At 67.8% G+C, this 20,126-nt stretch overlaps 7 protein-coding genes across 7 annotated transcripts in view; 4 read left to right on the forward strand and 3 right to left on the reverse strand.

Moving 5' to 3' along the window:
* EMIHUDRAFT_217245 (hypothetical protein) overlaps positions 1–2,412 on the forward strand; it is a gene marked incomplete at both ends in the record, with an annotated part of 2,848 nt that extends 436 nt beyond the window's left edge. The window contains 4 exons of the mRNA XM_005760921.1: positions 1–45; positions 199–333; positions 487–2,059; positions 2,135–2,412. The exon at positions 1–45 is cut by the window's left edge and continues 122 nt beyond it. Coding sequence (XP_005760978.1) covers positions 1–45; positions 199–333; positions 487–2,059; positions 2,135–2,412 — 2,031 coding nt within the window. The remainder of the gene's footprint in view (positions 46–198; positions 334–486; positions 2,060–2,134) is intronic.
* Positions 2,413–6,376: 3,964 nt separating this feature from the next.
* Positions 6,377–7,130, reverse strand: EMIHUDRAFT_358796 (hypothetical protein). Its single transcript, XM_005760922.1, has one exon. It carries the CDS (start codon positions 7,028–7,030, stop codon positions 6,575–6,577), a length of 456 nt encoding a protein of 151 aa, XP_005760979.1. The 5' UTR covers positions 7,031–7,130; the 3' UTR covers positions 6,377–6,574.
* A 1,417-nt stretch (positions 7,131–8,547) lies between these two features.
* On the reverse strand, positions 8,548–10,853 carry EMIHUDRAFT_105940 (hypothetical protein; the record flags this gene model as incomplete). The annotated part of the gene is made up of 6 exons (XM_005760923.1): positions 8,548–8,767; positions 8,800–8,891; positions 9,082–9,267; positions 9,334–9,338; positions 9,543–9,929; positions 10,394–10,853. 6 exons carry the CDS (start codon positions 10,851–10,853, stop codon positions 8,548–8,550), a joined length of 1,350 nt encoding a protein of 449 aa, XP_005760980.1.
* A 115-nt stretch (positions 10,854–10,968) lies between these two features.
* On the forward strand, positions 10,969–11,895 carry EMIHUDRAFT_217249 (hypothetical protein; the record flags this gene model as incomplete). Its single annotated transcript, XM_005760924.1, has 2 exons — positions 10,969–11,181; positions 11,473–11,895. 2 exons carry the CDS (start codon positions 10,969–10,971, stop codon positions 11,893–11,895), a joined length of 636 nt encoding a protein of 211 aa, XP_005760981.1.
* Positions 11,896–12,723: 828 nt separating this feature from the next.
* On the forward strand, positions 12,724–13,800 carry EMIHUDRAFT_217250 (hypothetical protein; the record flags this gene model as incomplete). Its single annotated transcript, XM_005760925.1, has 2 exons — positions 12,724–13,241; positions 13,605–13,800. 2 exons carry the CDS (start codon positions 12,724–12,726, stop codon positions 13,798–13,800), a joined length of 714 nt encoding a protein of 237 aa, XP_005760982.1.
* A 273-nt stretch (positions 13,801–14,073) lies between these two features.
* EMIHUDRAFT_217251 (hypothetical protein) lies at positions 14,074–14,662 on the forward strand (the record flags this gene model as incomplete). Its single annotated transcript, XM_005760926.1, has 3 exons — positions 14,074–14,080; positions 14,386–14,462; positions 14,528–14,662. 3 exons carry the CDS (start codon positions 14,074–14,076, stop codon positions 14,660–14,662), a joined length of 219 nt encoding a protein of 72 aa, XP_005760983.1.
* A 2,076-nt stretch (positions 14,663–16,738) lies between these two features.
* Positions 16,739–19,057, reverse strand: EMIHUDRAFT_105942 (hypothetical protein; the record flags this gene model as incomplete). The annotated part of the gene is made up of 3 exons (XM_005760927.1): positions 16,739–16,990; positions 17,525–17,812; positions 18,362–19,057. The coding sequence occupies 3 exons, from the start codon at positions 19,055–19,057 to the stop codon at positions 16,739–16,741; spliced, it is 1,236 nt and encodes a 411-aa protein (XP_005760984.1).
* Between the last annotated feature and the right edge of the window lie 1,069 nt (positions 19,058–20,126).

The following is a 20,126-nucleotide window of genomic DNA, read 5'->3' on the forward strand; positions in this document are numbered from 1 at the left end:
TCCGGCCGGCCAGCCTCCGGGATTGCCGAGTCGAGCACGACCCCGGTGGCGAGGAGGACGTCGCCCCCGGGGAATGCGCCGGGCGCGACCGGCGGGCTGAGCGAGGGCGCGCCTGCCACCTCGGGTGCGGCTCCACGACACGCCACGACGGCGCACTCGGCCACGGCTGGACCGGCGCCGGCCCATCCGGGCGCGCAGGTCGCCCCCATCGAGAGGCTGCTCAGCAAGTCCGCCTCGAGCATCTCGCTATCGTCGCGGAGCGAGGCGCCGCCGGCAAGGGGCGAGCTGGCGAGGGGCGAGGCGGGCAGGGGTGAGGGGGCGCTGAGGAGCGACGTGTCGTCTTCGAGGGACGTGTGCAGCAGCAGCGGTTGCAGAGGCGGGTCCGTTGCGGCCACACCAGCAGCGACACGGCGTGGGCACTCTGCTGGTCCGGCGGCGCCCGCCTGCGAGGCGCGCGGCGGGCCGTCCAAGGAGGGGCCGCCTGAGGGCAGAGCGGCGATCGATACCACTGCCGCCGCGGCAGTCAGCGCCGCTGCGCGAGGTTCGGGCGGCGGCAGCGCCGCGCCTCCGGGCGGCAGCAGCGCGCCTCTGGGTGGCAGCAGCGCGCTGCCAGAGGAGTTCACCGGCGGCGGCGGGGTGCCCCCCGAGGACGTCATCATCATCCACGTGCGCGACGAGGGCCGTCGCGTGAACCGCGACTTTTACTGCTCGCGGGAGTTGCTCCTCGAGCACATGCACTATTTTGCGAGCTACCTGGCAGACGACCGGCGGCACGAGGATGTCGACATCTCGGTCCACTGCGACGTGCACATCTTCGAGTGGCTGATGGAGTACATCCACCAGCCGTCCGCGCCGCCTCTGCTCGACCCCTCCTCCGTCGTCTCGATCCTAATCTCGGCCGACTTCTTGCAGATGCCCGACCTGGTACAGCTGTGCCTCGCCTACTTCAAGCAGAACGCCTCCGACGTCCTCAGGCTGCCCATCGACCTCTCCTGCCTCAACGACGAGCTGCTGAGCGAGCTCGCGAAGCTCTTCCAGCCGGACGAGCTCGAAAAGGTGAGGGACAAGAAGGACAAGCTCGTCTCGCGGCTCTACGACGCAAAGATCGAGGCGCAGCTCGCTCCAGACACGGCGGTGCTCCACCGCTGCACCTACTGCCACAAGCTCTTTGCCGACGGCCAGCGCGAGTGGGAGACGTGCCCCAAGGCGCCGGTGATGATCGACTTCCACGGAAACGCCATCTCCGAGCACGTCGCCGACCGCGCGTGGGACATGCGCCGGTGGGTCGCCGCGACGAGGCGCGCCAAGCAGTACTCGGCGCGCGACCTCTACTGGAAGATTTGGTCCCTCGTCCACTTCCTCACCTGCTCGGTCTGCGGTCAGCCCTTTCCGCTCGCAGAGCTGGAGCACTGCACCTACCACCCGCAGCAGCCCACCTTTGCAAATGGCGACAACTGCGGCACCTACCCCTGCTGCGGCCAGCCGGCGCTCCGCTTCGACCTCTCGGCGGGCCGGCGCCGTCTTGGCTGCTGCGCCAAGCGGCACACGCCTGACCTTCGCGGACGGCTCCTGGCCGGCGGGGCCGAGTCGTGTCAGCGAAAGTGGCTTCTGGAGACCGCCCTCGCCCACGCGGACCTCGTGCTGACGCCCTTCGAGCCGTCGAGCCCCGGGAATCCTCCCGCAGAGCAGTCCGGCGTGGGGCAGAGCGGCGCTAGCTCCGAGTCGGACGAGGAGCCCTTCGCTCTGAAGCCCCCAACAGAAGCCAGCGACGCAGACTCCGACAGCCGGGTGACGAGTGATGACGATTCGGACGCCGATTCGGTGTCCGATTCCGGCGGCAGCTCGTCGGCAGCAGCCCAGTCCGACGACGACTCGCACGAGCCGGCCGACACGCCCGGCGGGGCAGCCGCGGCGTTCGGCTCCACCGACGCGCCCGGCCTGGCCAACCCCACGCCCGGCCTGGCCGCCGGCACGCCCGGCTCGATGGCCGCCCTCCCGAGCGCCCTCGCCGCCGCATCATCTTTAGCATCCCGGGCAGAGGTGGCGCGAACCGCTGGGGGTCGGCCACGGGCCGGGTCGGAGGCGCGGCGCGGCGCGGGCCGCGCGCGGGGGGCTGCGGCTCACGCGAAGAAAGGGAGCGGAGCGTGGCGCGTTGACTCGCAGCAGCACGAGGACCAGCAGCGGCTCACGCGCCTGTGCTGGGCGCTGGAGGCGCAGCGGCAGGACGCGGGCCCGGTGTGCAAGGACGTTCCGCACGGCGACCGGGCCCCCACTCTGAGCGAGAGGAAGGCGTTCTTTCTCGACCGGCGGTTCATCATGCAGCTGTCGCGTAGCGGCGCTGTGAGCGTGGTCTGGCCGAGATCGAGCGCGACCGCAGTCGGAAAGCGTGAGCCATTTGTCGCGTCTCGCTGACGCACGTGCTTTTTGCGTATCCCGCACGACCGTGCGGCTGTTCGGGCAGCACCAGCAGTGGCCAGTGCAGGCTGCAGCTCCAGTATGCGGGGACAGTCATTGCGGGTTTTTTCATGTATGTACTAGAAGCTGGACGAGAAATCTCTTTTCTGTTAGTGTTCGCTAGTGCCAGTGCGCGCCAGTCCCGTGCCCATGCAGTGTTGTGCGAGGTGGAGTTTCTGGCACCGGTCCTCCTGTTAGAGAGATTTTTAGAAAACCAAACACGCCAGTGCGCGCCAGTCCCGTGCCTAGTGTGTGTGGTGAGCGAGAGTGTTGTATTGTACATTTCTCTGTGACTGTGGCTCCCAGATCGAGCGCGGCAGGGGTGGGGTGTGGGTAGGAGTCGCCAAATGGTCCCCCGGGCGGTCGCCGCGAGTTTTGTGGAGCATTTGCGAAACTCGTGAACTAGCCGGGGCAGTCGGAGAAGGGGCAACTCCTTGCACTGACGGTCGGCCGTCAGAAAACACGCCTGCGTGGATCGCGTCACACCAATCCTCGCTACCCAACGCGGCCAAAGGATATCCACCTCGAGAACCTCGAGAGGAGCATTTGGAGCACGGGGACCCTCTCTCTTTCGATCGGTTCCTGGAAGACGGAGTTGTCGCCGTGGGATGTCGAGAAGCAATGGTACAGTCCAGCCCAACATGCCCCCCAGGTTCGAGACGGCTGGTGGAGCTGGTCGATCCAAGCCGGTGGGCAGGGCTGGTGGACTAACGTTAGCACACCCTCAGGGGGAGCACTGACTACAGATCGTGCCAACACTTGGCGCAAAGGTCGGTGTTAGCACAGTCTAACGGCAGTCCCAAAACAAGTGTTAGCACGCCGTTAGAACGGTGTTGGCACACCCTCCGGGTAAAACCCGGGTATACCTGCAAAACACCAGGTATACCCGAAAAATACCTGGGTCCGCGTCAATGCCGCGCGCGGCCTACTCCCAGGGCCCCTGCGCCAACTGCGGCTCGCACCGCCTGCTCAAGTACGCGCACCGCACCATGTGCGCTCGCTACCGGTGCCAAAAGGCAGCATCGGCGCTGCGCCAGGCGCGGCTGGCAGGTGGCGGTGCGGACGATGCGGTCGTGCCGACATTCTGCTTCAAGATTGAGGCAGTGCTCGGCATGCGCTTCTGCGAGCCCGAGCAACTCATCACAAAGAAGCGGCGCAACAGGCTGGCTGCTGCCGACAAGGCCATGTGCTACCTCACGCGAGGCACCTTCAAAGAGGACAGCAATGACGCTGGATTCATCGACATGCGCTGGGTGGAGCTCGAGGAGCTGTACGAGAACTGTGGCAAGACGCCGCTGAAGAATGCGCTCAAGAAGTATCGAAAGGCGGAAGAGGAGGATGTGGATACGGCGATTGCCGACTTTGAGGAGGGCGTCGAGCACGAGGGATACGATAATGAATAGGCGCATTTAACGGAGGGACGCCCATCCATGGGACATGTGTTCGCAATCGCAGCTGCGGGTGTGAAGTGAATAATATGCTACATGCGCGTTCTTTACATACTAAAACAAAGGGCAGCAACAGCCCCTACCCTCCCCAGACAGGCGGGTCCAAGGTAAGATGACTCACGCACACAACGAGACGAGCGCACTGTACACCAACTCTGTACCCCGCTTACCGCGTCCGGTTTGGACGCACTCGGCGCGAGGGCGGTGCCGAGGCGGCGGACAGCCTAGGCTAGACGGCCCGCCACCCTGGCTGGGAGCAGTGGTGGTACGCGGAGGCTGGCAGGCAGGCACACATCGCATCGCGCGGTCCCATCCCGCCCCGCCGCCCGCCTGACGGAGCGTGCCAACACCTCCCGAGTGGCAGTGTTAGAACGTTCTAACACCTCTGCGGCTGTGGTGTTAGCCGTTAACGTGCCAACACCGTTCTAACGTTAGTCCACCAGCCCTGCCGGTGGGGAGGGGGAGGCATGGCTGGCTGCAGGTCCGCCAGTCGGCCCGGCCTCTGACGTGGTGCTGCCGCTGCATTGGCTGAAGAAGAGAGGTGCGACCTGATTGGAGGCGCTGGAGGCGATGGCGCTAGCGAAGGGCGGTTGGGCCGGGCCGTGAGGGGCTGATGGCGCTGGCCAGCGCGGGGTGTGAGATTTCGTCGTCGTCGTATACTGCTGGCCCTCGCCCTCAGTTGCCAGGGCTGTGGGCTGCAGAATTGGCGTCTCTGGCGTCTACGCAGGCTCTGCAGCGTGATGGCAGGCGGGACTGCGAGGCCGGCAGCGGAAGGAGGCTGGGCACGAGCCAGGAACAGGCTGGCCAGGTCCGCGGGTGGCTGCGCTCGGGCGAGGTCCGCGGGTGGCTGCGCTCGGGCGAGGCGCGCGCGGGCATGGCAGGCCGAGCAGGCCGAGCGCAAAGTACGGCCGTCCCAAAACTCAAATCTGCGGGCATTTGTGGTGGGTGGAGGCAGACCGCTCTCCTCGGCCAAGAGTGACGTGCGCGAGAATTAATGTTACGATTACCAGGTGTAGTTTATTTTTGCTTGGGCGGGCCTGATGCCGGGGTAGGTAGGGTAGGTCTGGGCCCTCCCGTCGGGGTTTTCCCTCTCTTCAAGCTGGAATTTTCCCAGCAAAAAAAGAAATTTTGCGCGGAAATCACGATGTCAACCCTCCCCAAATGGGTGACCTGATGCTTGTAGGGCTTGAGAGTGGCCTGCCATGTCACAAGAAGGATTGTGGTTGCAGGAGAGTATCACCAACCATCACTCTAGTTGGTATAGTACCCCACCTTCACCGGTCGAGTGATTTCTTTTTAGTTTCCCATAAGTAAGGTAGGTAGGTAGGTAGGTAGGTAGGGGCACCGCAGGGGCCGGCCAGGTTTTTGCAGATCATCAGGCCCGCCCCAAGCAAAAATAAACTACACCTGCGATTAGGCAGTAACATGCGAGGGGCTGAGCTGTAAAGGTTTGGACCATCCGCGTGTTATCAAAGCGAGAAGACGCACACACTGCGGAAATTCGCACTCACCCCCCACTGTCGCCAGACTGTGAGAGGCTATATATAGGGGAGGAGGGTGGGAGACCAAGCTCCCGCGTTCCCGTCGGGCTCCAAAGCAGGCATAGCACAAGCCGCCGCCAGGCGCTTGCGAAACACCGACGGCAAACGTAAATTCGTAGGCGCCCCGACGGAATTAATTAATCCCGATTAGGCGCCCGCGACACACTGAATACCCCGGGCGGGCAAACTGAATACCCCGGGCGGGCCTCCGCTCCAGGGCTGCTCTATCTCCATTGTCTGCACGCAACCATGGTTATGCCCTTCACACCCCCAGCCCTCGTGTCACCGTTGTCCAACACCTTGGGTGTCACACTGCACAAATAAATTTCAAGCAACTCTCTCTTTTCGATGTCCCAACGGCCGGGGCACTGTCGCCCGGCCCGAGCATCCGTCGAGCAGGCGTGGGACTACGATCCGACACATCTGACATCAACTCTACCGGTGGCAGCCAATCAGCGATCCGCGTTAGGGTTTGCACGGTCCAGGCTGGTTGCAGCCGACGAGGCTGCCGACGACCCCATCCACGCTTTGCTAGCTGCACGTGCGCAGCTCGTGGAGAAGACGGGCGACGGAACGGGTGAGGAGGTGCCGACAGCACTCAGCAGTCTCAGCAGGTCCAGTAGTCGCTCAGAAGTTGGGCGCGTGGACGGGAGGCATTCACTGGGTCCCGAGGCGCCTCCGACGCCATGCAGGCTCGAGGAGAGAACCCAGCTGACCTCCTCCTCTGTCGACGGGTGCGCATGCAGCATGCTTCGAGAGCTCGCGGCGACAGGCTGCGTCAGCGAGCGCGGCAGCGAGCGTGGCAGCAGCGTGGCCACGCCGCAGCCTGCGCGCCGGCTGGACGGCTCGTGGTGGGACGGCTCGCAGCCAGATGGCTCAAGGCTGGAGGGCTCATTGACGAGGCAGTGGCGGAGCGCGCTCGATACCGACGTGGCGCGCAAGGCGGCTCTGCTCGCGTCGGACGCCGCCTACCACGCGGAGCGGCTGCGGCGACGCACCAGCTGCGGAGGCGGCGGCGGCGCTTCCGCGGCGGGACCTTGCAGCCGCGGCGCGTCTGCGCCGACCGAGAGCGGCGGCGGGGGCCGGCCTGCCGCCGTCCGTGGCCGCGTCGCGGCGCGCGTGGCCGAGGTTCTAGGCTGTACCGCCGCCAGCGCCGACCTCCTGTCGCCGAGCGGGCCGCGGGAGCGGCTCGATCTCGGCGTGCGAGATCGAGATGTCGATCTCGGGGTCCGCGGGCGGGTGGAGCACGGGGAGATCGGGCTCCCGCCCGCCGGGACGCCGCGCGGGCCGCGAGCGACGGGCAGCCGCGAGCGCGCGCGCTGGGAGCGTGAGGGCGTGGCGGCCGGGGCGCTTCCGTCGCCCGACAGCGACTACCGGGCCCGGTGGCGTGAGGAGGAGTGGGGGGGGCGAGGGCCTGCCGGCGCGCCGCCCGAGGGAGGGAGCGACGCGGACGCTGCGCACGGGCGAGGAGAGAGGCGCTGGCGGGACGGCGGCGGGCTCTGTGCGCGGGAGGATGCTGTCGGCAGGGCCGCACAGCTTCCCGCACAGCATCCCGCACAGCATCCCGCACCGCATGCCGCACCGCATCCCGCACAGCAGCAGCCCATGTCGGCCGCGTGGGTGCAGCAGCCGCCGCCGTCGGCGCTCCTCGGCTGGCGGCAGAGGCACAGGTGCGTGCTCGCCCGCCCGCCGCCCAGCTACGTCCCGCCGAGGCGCGGCCCGCCAGGCCGCACGCCGGACGAGCGTTCCGCGGCCAAGGCTGCGGCGGCGGAGGGGGCGGAGGGGGCGGAGGGGGTGCCCTTCAGCGCGCCGGAGGCGGCGTGGTGGGACGTGCGCCGTCTCGGCTTGCGGTCGGACGATGGCGCCGACTGCGCCGCGCCGGTCCAAGCGGGCGGCGGTGCAGGCGGAGGCGGCTACGGAGGCGGCTGCGGAGGCGGCTGTGGAGGGAGCTATGGAGGCGGCTATGGAGGCGGCTGCGGAGGCGGCTGCGGAGGTGGCTTTGGCGCGGTCGCGCCGCCGCCCGACGAGTGGGCGCTCTCTTCGCAGGAGAGCCTCTCGCAGGGCTTCGCGTCGCACGACTACCTGTCGCACGTCCGTCGCGAGCAGGGCGACTTGCGCCGCCGCCGCTGGTACAAGGTGGTTGCCGCGCTGCCACGCTCGAGCCGCCGGCACTCGAGTCGCCAGCCGGCCGCCAGCCGGGCTCCGACGCGCCGGCCGGCTGGCGCGAGCCCGTCGCTGCGGTTCGTCGACATCGAGGACGGCGTGACAGAGTACCGGATCGGCTGCACCACCTCCCACTTCCAGCCCTCGCGCGTCTGCGGCGGGCCGTGCACCCACAAGAGCGCGCACGGCTTCCGCGTGTGCGCCACGGAGGCGGAGGCAGTCTCGGTCGGCTTCGACCCCTTCGCGCCGCTGCTCTACGCGCCGCGCGCGCTGCTCGTGGTGATGGCGGGCGGACGCCCCACCTTCCACGACACGCGGGAGGTCTCCTTCTATCAGATCACGCCGACCGAGGTCGTCGCAGCCGGCGATCAGTTGTGAGATCGGTCCCGTCAGCTCTGTGGGGACTGTTCAAGACGCACAGTGTCCCATTCATTCTCTTTCCTGTCTCTTTCCAGTATTGTAGACGCGTTTTCGCATCGGCGACGGTGGCCCATAAAAGAGAGGCGCGGCGTCTTTCTTCGTTTAGTTCGTATTGCGGTTGACCTCTCCAGGACCTCTGCCTCGACCTCTCGCTGCACCGCGAGACGCGAGCATTAGACTCCACGTACCACGAGGACGAGCGCGAGCCTTTTGCTTTTCCGCTTTTGGGGTCTCGTCTGGGCTCTGGCGAGTCGCGAGTGTGGCAGTGGGGGCGTCAGGGGCCGGTGTGTCGTCAGTGCGGTGAACGTGAAGAGCTTAGTAAAGGTCGGATCCCCGGGTCATTTCTCTCCCGGCCGCGCGGCACAGCCCGCTCTAAAGGCCCACCATCCGTGCCCCCTCCCTACCCTCCTACCTCGGCCGGCTTCAGGCGCGGCGCGCGCCCGAGATGCCCCGAGATCATCCGAGATGACCCGAGACCAGCCCCGACGGAGAGGCGCCGCGCCTCAGAAGAGGCGCACCCCTCAGAAGAGGTACTCGTCCGCGCCGACGAGGAGGGGGAAGCGCGGCACGGCGACGGCGAACTCCTCGCCGGCGGGCGCCTCGAGCGAGCCGGGCACAAAGTCGATCGACCCTTCGAAGGAGATGCTCGAGCCGCGCCCGCTGAGGCTCTGGTACACAAACACGCCCTCGCACCACTCGCCCTGCCCGATGCGGCCCGAGTGGCGCTGCTTGTCGTCGCGCCTGTGGTGACGTGCCCCGGACGTGTCCCGGACGTGTCCCGCGCGCGGCCGGAGTGGCGCTGCTTGCCGCGCCAGCCGCCCTCGCGCAGCAGCGGGAAATTGCCGACCACGCCCTTGCCGTGCACCTGTGGAGAGGAGGGCGCGTCTGCGAGGAAGGGGCTCTGCACTCGTGGCCGACCGCCCCCCCCGCCCCCCCTTGCCGCGCGCCTGGTCCGCGCCGCCGTCGGCCTGCCTGAGGACCCAGTGGCGCGTGTGGAGCTGCGCCTGCGGGCTAGCGGTGGACGCGTCGTGGACGTGTCCGGTGGGAGGGCCGACCCGCGCGCTTGTGGCAGCTGCGGCCGTCTCGAAGCCGCGCTGAGCGGCCGGCAGGTGCCCCTCCTCTCCGGGCGCGACGAGGGCGAGCCGGATCGAGTAGGCGAAGGTGGCCATCTCGGGCGCGTACAGTGCGGAGGCGGTCACGCGGATGCCGCGGGTGACGCAGCTCACGTGCTTCTCGCCCGCCTGCGGGAAGAGGAAGACCGCGAGACAGGTGGTCTCGGGGCGATCTCTAGGGCGGTCTCGGGTGACCTCGCCTGCGGGAAGAGGCAGATGCCGACACTGCGCGGGTCGGGGGGCTCGAGGGGCGACGCGAGGTACACGCCGCCCTCGAGGCGGCGGCCGAGCTCCTCGAGCCAGAGGAGCAGATCGCGCCTGAGGGACGTGTCGTGGACGTGTCGTGGAGGTGTCCTGGACAGCTCCTCGAGCCAGGAGGAGCAGGTCGCGCCCGCGCGGCGCACTGGCCGGCACGACACGCAGCAGCCGCAGGTTTCCAGCCGCCACAACCTGCCGCGCCTCGAGATGCGGCGTCGGCGAGATCGGTCCGAGCAGCAGATCGCCCGAGGCGAGGTCGGACAGGAGCAGGCGCGGCGCGTCGCCGAAGCAGGCGGCGACGACGAGGAACCGCTCCGGCAGGCCACTCTGCGCGCGTAGGAAGCCCGTCCACGCCGCAACGAGAGGGAGCGGCAGCAGGCGCAAGCAGGCAAAATTGTTGTACGCCGAGAAGCCGCCGCCCAGGCCGAGGCACTCGTCCTCCCACCCCGAGGGGTGCGAGTACCAGCCGCTCGCCGCGGCGTGCAGAGCCTGGCGCAGGTCCGGGTCGACAAAGTCGCGGAGCTGGCGCAGCGCTGCGGCGGGAAGGGCGGCGGACGGGCGGTGGAAAGGGCCGGCGGCGAGGGCTGCGGCGAGGGCTGCGGCGAGGGTTGCGGGGAGGGTTGCGGCGAGGGTTGCGGCGAGGGCTGCGGGGAGGGTTGCGGGGAGGGTTGCGGGGAGGGTCGGTAGGGCGGCGGCGAGGGCGGGAGGGCGAGGGCGGGAGGGCGAGGGCGGGAGGGCGAGGGCGGGAGGGCGAGGGCGGGAGGGCGAGGGCGGGAGGGCGAGGGCGGGAGGGCGAGGGCGGGATCGGAGGAGGTGGCGGGCGCAGCCTGTGACTGCGTCCGAGGCCACTCGCTGCCCGTCGTGGACTGCGCTGAGGAGCCGGTACGCGAGGAGCGGCTCGGAGGCCTGAGGGAGGAGGCTCCTCGCTCAACTGACTCGTTCGCAGCAGGAATGCACACCATGGCTTGTGCAGAGGGAGGAGCTGCAGCCTGCAGACCCTCGAGCCCGAGCCGCGAGACAAACAGCTGCCACTCCGTCGCGCTCGCCGGCGGTCCGAGCGTCGCCTTCGCCTCGGGCAGCGCATCGCCCGCCCAGCGGCTCACGCACCCCCACGCCTCGCGCGCGCTCTGCCAGAGCGGCGCCAGCGTCGCGCGGGCAGCGGCGGGCGGCTGGGAGGCGCCAAACGTGCGGACGGTGAAGTCCGTCCAGTGGCGGGCGGCCTCCACGAAGGAGGCGCACGCGCCGCCGCTCGGGTCCGTCTTGCTCTCGAGCCCGAAGCTCGCCCTGCACTCGCCGCGCCACACCTCGTCGTCCAACGCGAGCGTGCGCCAGCGCGAGCAGGCTGCGGCCGAGCGGCCGAGCGCCGCGGCAGTCAGGTAGGAGAGGATGTGGAGAAGGAGCGCGTCGGGTAGGGCGGTGATGTCGGGAGGGGGGTCGAGCTCTGGCGGCGAGGACATGGCCGGGCGATATCACCGGGCGATACTCGCTGGGCGACTCGGGCGCAGGCAGGGAGAAATGTTTCAGCGTTTCTTTCTCCAGCTCCAGTTCAACAATTCAAACAGCGCCTGACGCATGGCGTTCAGGCGGCACTTCTCTCGCGTCGGCTCCGCCGAGCGCTGCACAGAGACCATCTTCACTGACCACCAACGACAGGTGTGCGACTACGCGCTCGTCTACGCGGAGAAGAAGAACGACGGCGAAGCGCCGTACTCGGTCTCCTTCACCGCGACGCAGAGCGGCGACGTCATCGTACAGCTGCACCCGCACTCGCAGCTCGAGCGCGCTGTGCGCCAGGAGCGGCAGGCGCAGGCCACGGAGCCGCCTGCGAGCGCGAGCCCTGCGGCGCCGCCCGCCCCTGCCGCCGCGCCGCCAGCCGCGGAGCCGGCGCCCAAGACGTACGCCGCCGCAGCCGCATCGCAGCCGCAGGGTGCCACCGCGGGTGGCCAGCCCGCCGCGCCTGCGGGCCCGGCCGCCGCCGCGCGCGTGCCGCCGCCGCCCAGCGGCGGCGGAGTGCGCGGCTGCTCCTTCACTGTCCCTAACCCGGGCAGGAAGCGTGGGCAGCAGCAGCGCGGCAAGGGCCGCGGTGCCAGGGGCTGTGCCGATGCTGGACCCCGTCTCGTTGACAAGAACGCGCTGTCCGCGCGCGGCAGCGGGCCCTCGCGCCAGTCGCGCTCGCCGTCGCCCGACTCTCCGCCCGCCAAGCGGGCCGCCTCCGCTGACTCGTCCGGCTATGAAACCGATACGCCGGACGAGGTGCAGCAGGAGGCGGTCCGCAGGGTATGCGGCGCGCTCGGCATGAGGGAGCAGTTTGAGGCGGCGATGGCGGCGGGCGAGCTGCTCGAGATGCTCGAGAGCTTGCCGCGAGGGGCGGTCGAGGCCTCTGTCCGACAGATGCGGGGTTACAACCGCACGGGCGAGTGGCCAGAGCCCATTCTCACCAGCCCTGCCCCGCAGCGCGGCCGCTCGCCAAGCCCCGTCGATGAGTGGTCAGATGGTTAGTGCCCGAGAGCGAGGGGTCCGGGGGGGAGCACAAACATAGGACGCCCAGCCTTGCCCTCGTGCCGCCGAGTGCATATCCTATGCGAGAGAGATCCCCTGTGCCCTGTGCCCAGCCCTCTCCGCGCGGCGATGCGCCCTCCCCCCTCGCTTTTGCAAAATCCTGCAAAGGTGGGGACGTGTCTGTCCTCGACCCAGCCCTAGCTTGGGATGTCCGTTGTATTTATTTATTTATTCCAGTTCAATAAATAAATACAACGGACACGCCAAACGAGGGGTGGGAGAAGGACAGGGTCCCCACCTGCACAAGCAGGATCTTGTAGGACGATCAGGGACACAGGGGAACGGGAGCGGGGAGCGCATCGCGACACGGAGGGGGGCTGGGCAGGGGGTTCACCCTCACGACAGGAATCCCATCTCTCGTATAGGACAGGTTGCACCCGGCGGCACGGGGGCAAGCGCGGGCCTCCTACTGGTTGCGCTCTCCTAGTTCTCCTGCTCCTGACAAGGGACAGCGACAGGCTCGCAGCACGGTGGACTCCCTATCCACTGGCGATCTCTCTCGACTAGCGACCTTCCTCCGACGTCTCACCGGCAGTCTCTTCTACCACAGGCAGACTGACACGTGGGTGGCAGTGGCGGTGATAGGAGTCTCCCACTCTGTGGGCCTCGCTAGAAGTGCGACCCCTGCGCGTGTCCTCGCCCTTGAGGAAGGGGAAGGGGCTGTGTGTCTGTGCATGTGTTCCAGTTCAACTAAAAAAGACACAAGGCCGGAAAAATTCTTTTTCTGTGGCATAGTGCTTCGCCAGCGGCACCGCGCCGCTGCGAAATATGAGCCGTCGCTGCCGCCTCTGCGATGTGGACGTGACCGACGAGATGGTCGCTGCTCACCTGACTGGAAAGAGGCACAAGAAGCTTGCCAGCACCAGGATGATCGTGTGTCCGCAAAGTGCCGAGCTCATCTGGGCAGACGAGTCCTCCTGCTGGGAGTTTCGTGCAGCTGGCGCGGCAGGCGAAGCTGGCGCGGCAGAAGCCGCAGCGCCGCCGTCCTCGTCTGCCCGTCAGCGGAGAAAGGCGCCTCGGGACGCCCCGACGCTCGACGAGCTGTTGCTTCCGGCAGTCGGCGATCCGCAGCCGCCGAGCGTGCTCTCGCGTTTGCAGCAGCTGCTCGCGCGGCTTATCGTCGGATTTTGGGCGTGGCTGTGCTCTCTCAGGCCCCGACCCGAGGTCAAGGAGCAGCAGCGGCGAGAGGCAGCCGCCAAGAAGGTGGCAAACAAGGTGATCAGCAAGCGCGAGAAGGAGTCGCAGCGCGAGGCGGAGCTGCGGCGGCAGAAGCAAGAGAAGCTGGCGTTTGAGGCGGCGCGGAGGGCGGAGGAGAAGGCGCGCGCGGCGGCGGCGGCGGAGGAGGAGAACGCCAGGCGCGCGGCAAAGGCGGAGCAGGCGGAGCAGCGTGCGAGGGAGGAGGCAGAGAGGTCGCGGGAGCGAGAGCGGCGAGCGGCGGCCGAGGCGGCCGAGGCGGCGGCGGGGCGGGTGGCGGAGCAGGCAGAGCGTGAGCGGCTGGCGGGCGCGCGGCGCGCGGCGCGCGCTGCGGCGCAGCGTGAGGAGGAGGAGCGCGCTGTGGACGCGGCGGTGGCGGCGAGGCTCGCCCGAGCTGGGCGGGGAGGAGGAGTGAGATTGGTTCCCTCGTGAGTCGGTGGGAGTGTCAACTACAGGCTTGCCGAGGAGCTGGGCGTGGAGGCGGAGGGCGGCGTCGGGGAGCTGATCGCGCGCGCCAACGACCTGCTCGAGATCGAGGCGAGCGGGAGCCTCAAGCAGCAGGCGGAGGCGGCTCTTGCCGCCCTCTTGGGGGGGGACCCGCCACCAAGCTCGGACGCGGGCGACGGCCCCGCCGGCAAACAACCAACCTGAGTGATTGCTGACGCGAATTGGAGAGCAGACGCCTGGTTACCAATTTCAGGCGGCGGCGGCGACGGCCCACTCGACTTTGGCCCGATCCCTGACGACATCAAGGCGCCGGATCCTCCGACGAGGGCAGCGGCAGCTGGTATGGGACCGCCATCCCGATGTGATTAGGCGCTGGTGGTCAATCTGCACGACAACAAGTGCAAGGTGTGCCGTCGGGCGTCTCGACTCGGCCCCCGAACGGCGAGGGCTGGAGTGGCACTCATGGTTGACTAGGTGATGCCGGGTCCTGGTCCGGCCCCGAGGCCGCCTGAGGGCGAGTGACGCAGGCGAGTCATGGTTGAGCATAGGTGTACGTCGGGCGTCCCGACTCGGCCCCGAAGGGCAAGAAGGTGAGCGGCGGGCACGTCAAGTGGGGGTGGGGGGCAGCGCCCTCGCGGTGGTCGGCGCTGTGAACGGCGCCTCTTCACGCTCGGCGCTGTGAGTAGGTGGGGCAACCCCTTCTCGATGGGCGGCGGCGCGGAGTCGCTGCGCCCGCGAGCGATCTGGGCCGCGACACAGCGCCTCTTCACAAGCTGGTGGTGTGAGCAGGCGCGAGCCGTGGCTCCGTGATTCGGCAGTACACGGAGTGGCTCATGGCGCCAGAGAGGGCGGAGATGAGGGCGGAGGTTGTCCCGCGCTCGCCGCGCCGCGTCTCACAGCGCTGCGGTTCGCACATGTCTACTTGTCTCAGGCGCGGCGCGATTTGCGAGGCAAGACGCTGGGTTGCTTCTGCGTGCCGCTCAGCTGCCACGGCCACGTGCTCGCGCGGGTCGCCAACTCTCACAACGACGAGGAGCTGCTCTGCCAGCTGGTTAGAGAGGAGTGAAGTGCTGCATGAAGGCATGTGCGATGCGCCGCATCTATCTAGTGTCTGATACTGTAAGTCGGTGTGCAAAAGCGCCACGTACTTCGTGAGACACTACGTCAGTAGAGACGATTGGGTCCTCTCCCTCTATCAGCCTCGACATTGTATTGTGAAAAAGAATTTTCTTCGACCCTCTCTCCAAAAAATCACACAACGAGTTTATTCTGTGTTTGGCTTTGGGTTTCTATGTTTGCGATTTGGAATTTGGTATTTGTCTGGTTCTTTGTTTATTTATTTATTTATTTATTTCCTATGACCTATCACAAACGGGCGGGGGACCTGTCCTTTTTACCCATCTCACAGTACGGCTTTAGACAGGTGTCCGTTTTTATTTATTTATCCAATCACAAAAAAGAAGTCAACGCCGTAACTTTGACGTGTCGCGAGTTCGCGCGTCCCTTGGAGCACTTGGAGTGCAGTTGAGCACTTGAGCACTTGATAGGGTCGATTCCGCATGGTGCGGGACCCCTCGACCGTCTCGCCCTCCCTCACTGGTGTGTTCATTGGGGGGGGTCATAACAAACACGGTACAGGATCGAGGTGCACGCTGCTGAGGGACCCCAGAGGGTAGATCGAGCAGTGTCGTCCCCCCTCTCCATCATCTCCCTGGGAGACGTCGCTCGTTCGTCGGCGGCGATGGCGGTGTGACCGATCGAGCTACAAGAGGAGCTTGTTCAGCAGGATCCGGGATAGTCTGGCGCACTACCTCACTGGGCCTGAGACCGCCGGGACGCCTCCCCTCACCGTGCAGTTAGTAACCTCACATCCAGGGCCTGGGGGCGTCCCGAGCGCGCTGCCGTGAACAACATACATGTACATGTGGCTGCCGAGCCACGACGCCGATGCCGGGCGTGGGGTACCTCTGCGAGGCCGAGAGCTTCCTTTCGGCCGCGCTTCAGCCGTGCCTTGAGGGCGACGCCAGCTTCACGGTGGCTGCACAGTGGGGCGTCGCTTCGGCGCACACGCGATCGTCTGACAAGGCGCAATGCATGCGCAACTATGAGCACCTTGTCCTCGGGAGCAAGTGCCACCTACTTGTTGCAAAGCAGGCCTTTGTCCCGGCTGACTCGCAGCAGCCGCACACGCCTCCGCGGGTCGACGTGTTCATCTCGATTGCCCGCCGGCAGAGCCTTTGCGCTCTCGAAGTACGAAGACGCTCCACCCCGGCGCCAAAGTCGTGGCCCGCGCGTCCGGATCGACACGATCTGGTGCCTCCCGCGCGACTTGCCGCGAGATAACACTTCTTTCTTCACCGCGAACGCTCATGGCGTGACGGGTCATGGTCGTAATGCCAACGTGCATGTCTTCTCTGATCGATACGCATTGATGTCGGCGGACGTGGCCCCCTACTACTTTGGCGCGTGGCGAATGCACATCCCGTGGGCCAACGGCACCGCTAGACGCGGCGCATGCCCTTCCATGTGTCCCTTTAGCTCCGAAGCGACGCTCGCGGCTGTGATGTGCCCGCTGACGGCACGCGTGGCAGAGCCGGCCAAAAGGTGGCTTGGCTGCCGCTCTGCCCGTCCCTATGATTGGGCGGTACAACCGGGGACCCACTTTGCGTTTCGGGGTTCGGGAAGGAGGCGCAACCTGTTGACCCACCACAACCACCCGGGCGTACTTCGCCAACCCCGAGCACCGGCGCCACCGCTGCGAAGCTCAGCCCGACCGAACAAGAGGCAGCCGACCAGATCGTCGGACGTCGCGTGGCCGCCATGAGAATGGGCTTTTCACTTGAGAGCCTCTGATTGTGTGTGTGATGGCTGCATATTGCAGCGCGTGCACGCAGTCGATCCGCGTGTCGGTGTGGCGCGTGTGCGCACCAGTCTGCAGAGATGCCGGCTAGAGCGTAGCTTTTCATCAACAGTATCAAGCCCCTCTCTCAGCTCTCACTCTCACGTACAAAAGGTAGTAGGTAGCCGCCGCCTCCTCTAGAAACCCTCTCTCCCATCCGCGTCGGTGCCACACACGCCTGTTTGGCGATGGCTGAGATTACCTTACGCCACACGACGTGCGGGTCAGCTGTTATTTCTTGCGCTACAGACAAGCCACCGCGACGCCTCGCTGCGCGCGGCATTGCGCGAGCGTGGCGCGCGAGGCGATGATGGCGTCGGCCAGCCCATCCGCCGGGCGGAGGAACGCCTCGCGCGTCACGCAAGCGTCGCCCTCATCGGCCGCGCCGTCGACAAAGAGCGCCCACACGGCGGCGACGTTCTCGCGCATCTGCACCACCTGCGCGAGGTCCGACGAGAGGCCGTACGTCTTGATCAGCCCCCGCACGACCGCCTCCTGCTCACATCAACCACACGTGAGTCAGGCCCGCCGCGCCCGTCGTCATAGGTTCATATCAACCATTCATTAGCTCATTTAAGAGCCCGCCTGCGAGAGTCGCCCGGCGCTCTCCTCGTCAAAGTAGTCGAACCAGCGCAACCTCTCCGTGGCGATGTCGGGGACTGCTGTGCGGCGCGCAACCACTCGCTTCCTCCTCGCGAGCTGCGAACGCGCCTTGATTCATTACCAATGACTAGTCAATGAACTGAATTCGCGACCCCCGCCTCCTCGCAAGCTCCGAGCGCGCCAGCGCCAGCACGCCGCTGTCTGGCGCCGCGAACGCCTCGTAGCGCAGCTCTCCTTCCGGGGCCTAGGAGGTGTCTAGGAGGTGTCTAGGAGGTGTCTTTAGGAAGTGTCTAGGAGGTGTCTCCGGCGCAGCTCTCGCTCCGGGGCCTCCGTGCTCGGCGAGGCCCACCCGTCCCACCGCCTGTCGAACTCCGCCTCCAGCGAGCGCTGCTCCAGGGGAAGCTGCGCCAGCAGCGCCTCGACAACCTGCGGCCGCGAAAGCCGCGCGGCGTGCCCCGCGGCCTCGCCACCCGTGTCCACGGCGCGGAACCAGCCGGCAGGGTCGGAGAGCAGCGGCGGGAGCGGCTGCACGGTGTCGAAGGCGCATCGGCAGAGCGGGCACTCGGGGAAGGGCAGCGAGCGGGCGCACGCCTCGTGCAGAAAGTGGCGGCACGTGCGGAAGGAGCCGCACCGGAAGAGCGCGCAAGGCGCGGCGTGGAGAGGGTCAAAGCAGACGGCACATTCTGCATTCTGCTCCGCCAGGGACGCCTCTGGCTGCCTCGCATTGGTCGAGGAGGCCCCGCTCCCTCCCACGGGCGAGGAGGGGCGGGAGGCGGGGCGGGAGGCGGGGCGGGAGTCCAGCAGCGGGGAGCGGGTGGCGAGGAGGGGGGCAGAGAGGGGGGAAGGGTCCGGGGTGCTCGGAGGAACGGGAGGAGGCTCGCTCGGGGCGGGCGGCAGCGAGGGCAGCGGTGGCGGCGGCGGAGAGGCCGGCAGCGGTGGCGGTTGGTACGGCGGCGGCGGCGGCGGCGGCGGCGATGACGACGGCGGCGACGACGACGACGAAAGCGGGAGCGGCGATGGCGGTGGCGGGGATGACGACGGCTGTGGCGGCGGCGGCGTCTGCGACGGCTGTTGCGGTTGAGTGTGCGGCGATGGTTGCGGCGACGGGGGCGGCGGCGGGGCGGGAGGCGGCGTCGAAGGGGGAAGCGGAGTCACTGACAGGACCTGCGCCGCCCCGACCCGCTGAGGACCCGCCCCTCCCAAGGCTGCCCCAGGAGGGAGGCCCCCCGGCACCCCACGCGGCACTGAAGGGAAGACGGGTACCTCGGACTGGACCGAGGGAAGTCCAGGCCCCGGGCCATGAGGCTGGGCGGGCGGAGAGGCGGCAGCCGCGAGCTCGAAGGCGCGCAAGGCCGCCTCCGCCTCCCTTCCCCAGGACTGCTGTCCGTCCGAGCGCCAGGACTGCCCCTCGGAGCGCCACGAGAGCTCGCGCTGCGCCTCCTCCGCAGAAAGGCGCGTCGCCTCCTCCAGCTCCAGCTCCGACGCCTCCTCCGCGGCGCGCCGCCGCTGCGCCGCCTCCTGCTCCGCGAGCGACGCCGCCATAGCCTCCGCCAGCTCCGCCGCCTCGCGCCTCTCGCGCTCGCTCGCGCCGCCCTGCTGCGCGGGGCTCGTCGCGCTCCTGCCCGGCGACGCTGCGGCCGAAGGGAAGCTTACTTCCACCGGCACAACATCTCGCCCGCGTGCTGGCGAGCTCTCCCGCGAGCGAAGGACGTTGACGATGAAGGTCTGCCCAGGCAAGAGGCCCGGCGGCACCGCCGCCTTGAAGTACCGCCCGGTCCGCGGGTTCTCAAATTGTACCTCCATGCCCGGACGGACGCCAGCCGGCATGACGACGCTCACCCGCTCGGTGCGCTGCGCCCGCGAGTCTCGCTCGGTGGAGGAGGAGCGCCGGGCGCCGCTGCTGCTGCTGCCCGAGCTTCGGGGGCTTCTGCTGGCCGCTCTGCCAAAGATGCGCTGCATGGGGCCAGGGAGATGCCTGTCTCTCCGTTCCGCCGCGGCGCCACCAGGCGCCCGCCCCGGCGGTGAGCGACGCAGTCCGAGTGTCGGCAGGCCACACGTTTCGCGATCAATCCCAGCGGAGCGCTCGCTTATTTTTCTACTCTCGAGTGCCAGCGTTGTGTGTATTGACCCCGCCACAAAAACGGTATGGCGGTGGAGTGCTCTCTACTCCCGCGGCGCCCCTGTCGGTTCGGAGGCGCCCGGCGGCCGCGCGCTTGGTGCCGACGTCGACCGGCTGCTCTCGCGGCGCCGAGACGTGCCGCTTTGGTCACGTCTCGCGCGCTGCGAGGTGTCTTTTGGCATGTGAGCGCTTGCCAAAGACGCCAGCAAGCTCGCCTTCCTTGCCTGCGGCCGCGGGCGTGCGGGCGGGCCCGCCAGGCTCGGCGAAGCTCGGCGCGGGTCTTCGAGCTCGCCGCCGCCGGCGAGCCAGCATGGCTCGTCGCTCGACGGGAGCCTGTCCAGTATGCTCTGGGCATGCTGTACAGCATCGCCAACTCTCTGGGAGGGTCTACAGGGACAGGGCGGGCCGTCTCGGGCACGATGGCGCGCTCAATACACAATAGTACCACGACTACCAGCTCTCCGATCGGGCCGCCGACAGCGGGCTTGCGCAGCGCGCCGCTCGACGGCAGGCTGCTCCCCACCCTTCCAACAGCATCTGATGCCTCGCTTCTCTCGCTGCGACCGCATCCGGGGGCCTGCGCCGACCGCCTCGCTTCGCCAGCGCTGCCTACCCGGGTATGACTGCGGCACGCACGTCGGCTCGCCGCCCGCGTCGCCCGCGGCGGGCCCGCATAGCACGCCGCTCGTCGGGGGAAAGCCAAGGAGGTTGTGGAGTACAGACTGCCTCGCTCAGACCGGACTGTCCTCGTCGAGAGTGTGTGCCGCCAAGGCGGGACACACTCAGGGGCAGTGCCGACGGGACGCGGCTCGAAGGGTGTGGCTCCGCAGCGCGGCTGGCATTCGTCGCAGAGGCCTCACGAGGGCGTCCATAGACACCTCACTAGACCCCACACACGGTCTCATCCGT

Source organism: Emiliania huxleyi (assembly GCF_000372725.1).
Source record: "Emiliania huxleyi CCMP1516 unplaced genomic scaffold EMIHUscaffold_73, whole genome shotgun sequence".
NCBI classification, from domain to species: domain Eukaryota; phylum Haptophyta; order Isochrysidales; family Noelaerhabdaceae; genus Emiliania; species Emiliania huxleyi.

Excerpts from the sequence above, each read along its gene's own strand:
- EMIHUDRAFT_358796 (XM_005760922.1), bottom strand. The coding sequence starts at position 7,030 with ATGCGGTGCGGCATGCGGTGCGGGATGCTGTGCGGGATGCTGTGCGGG.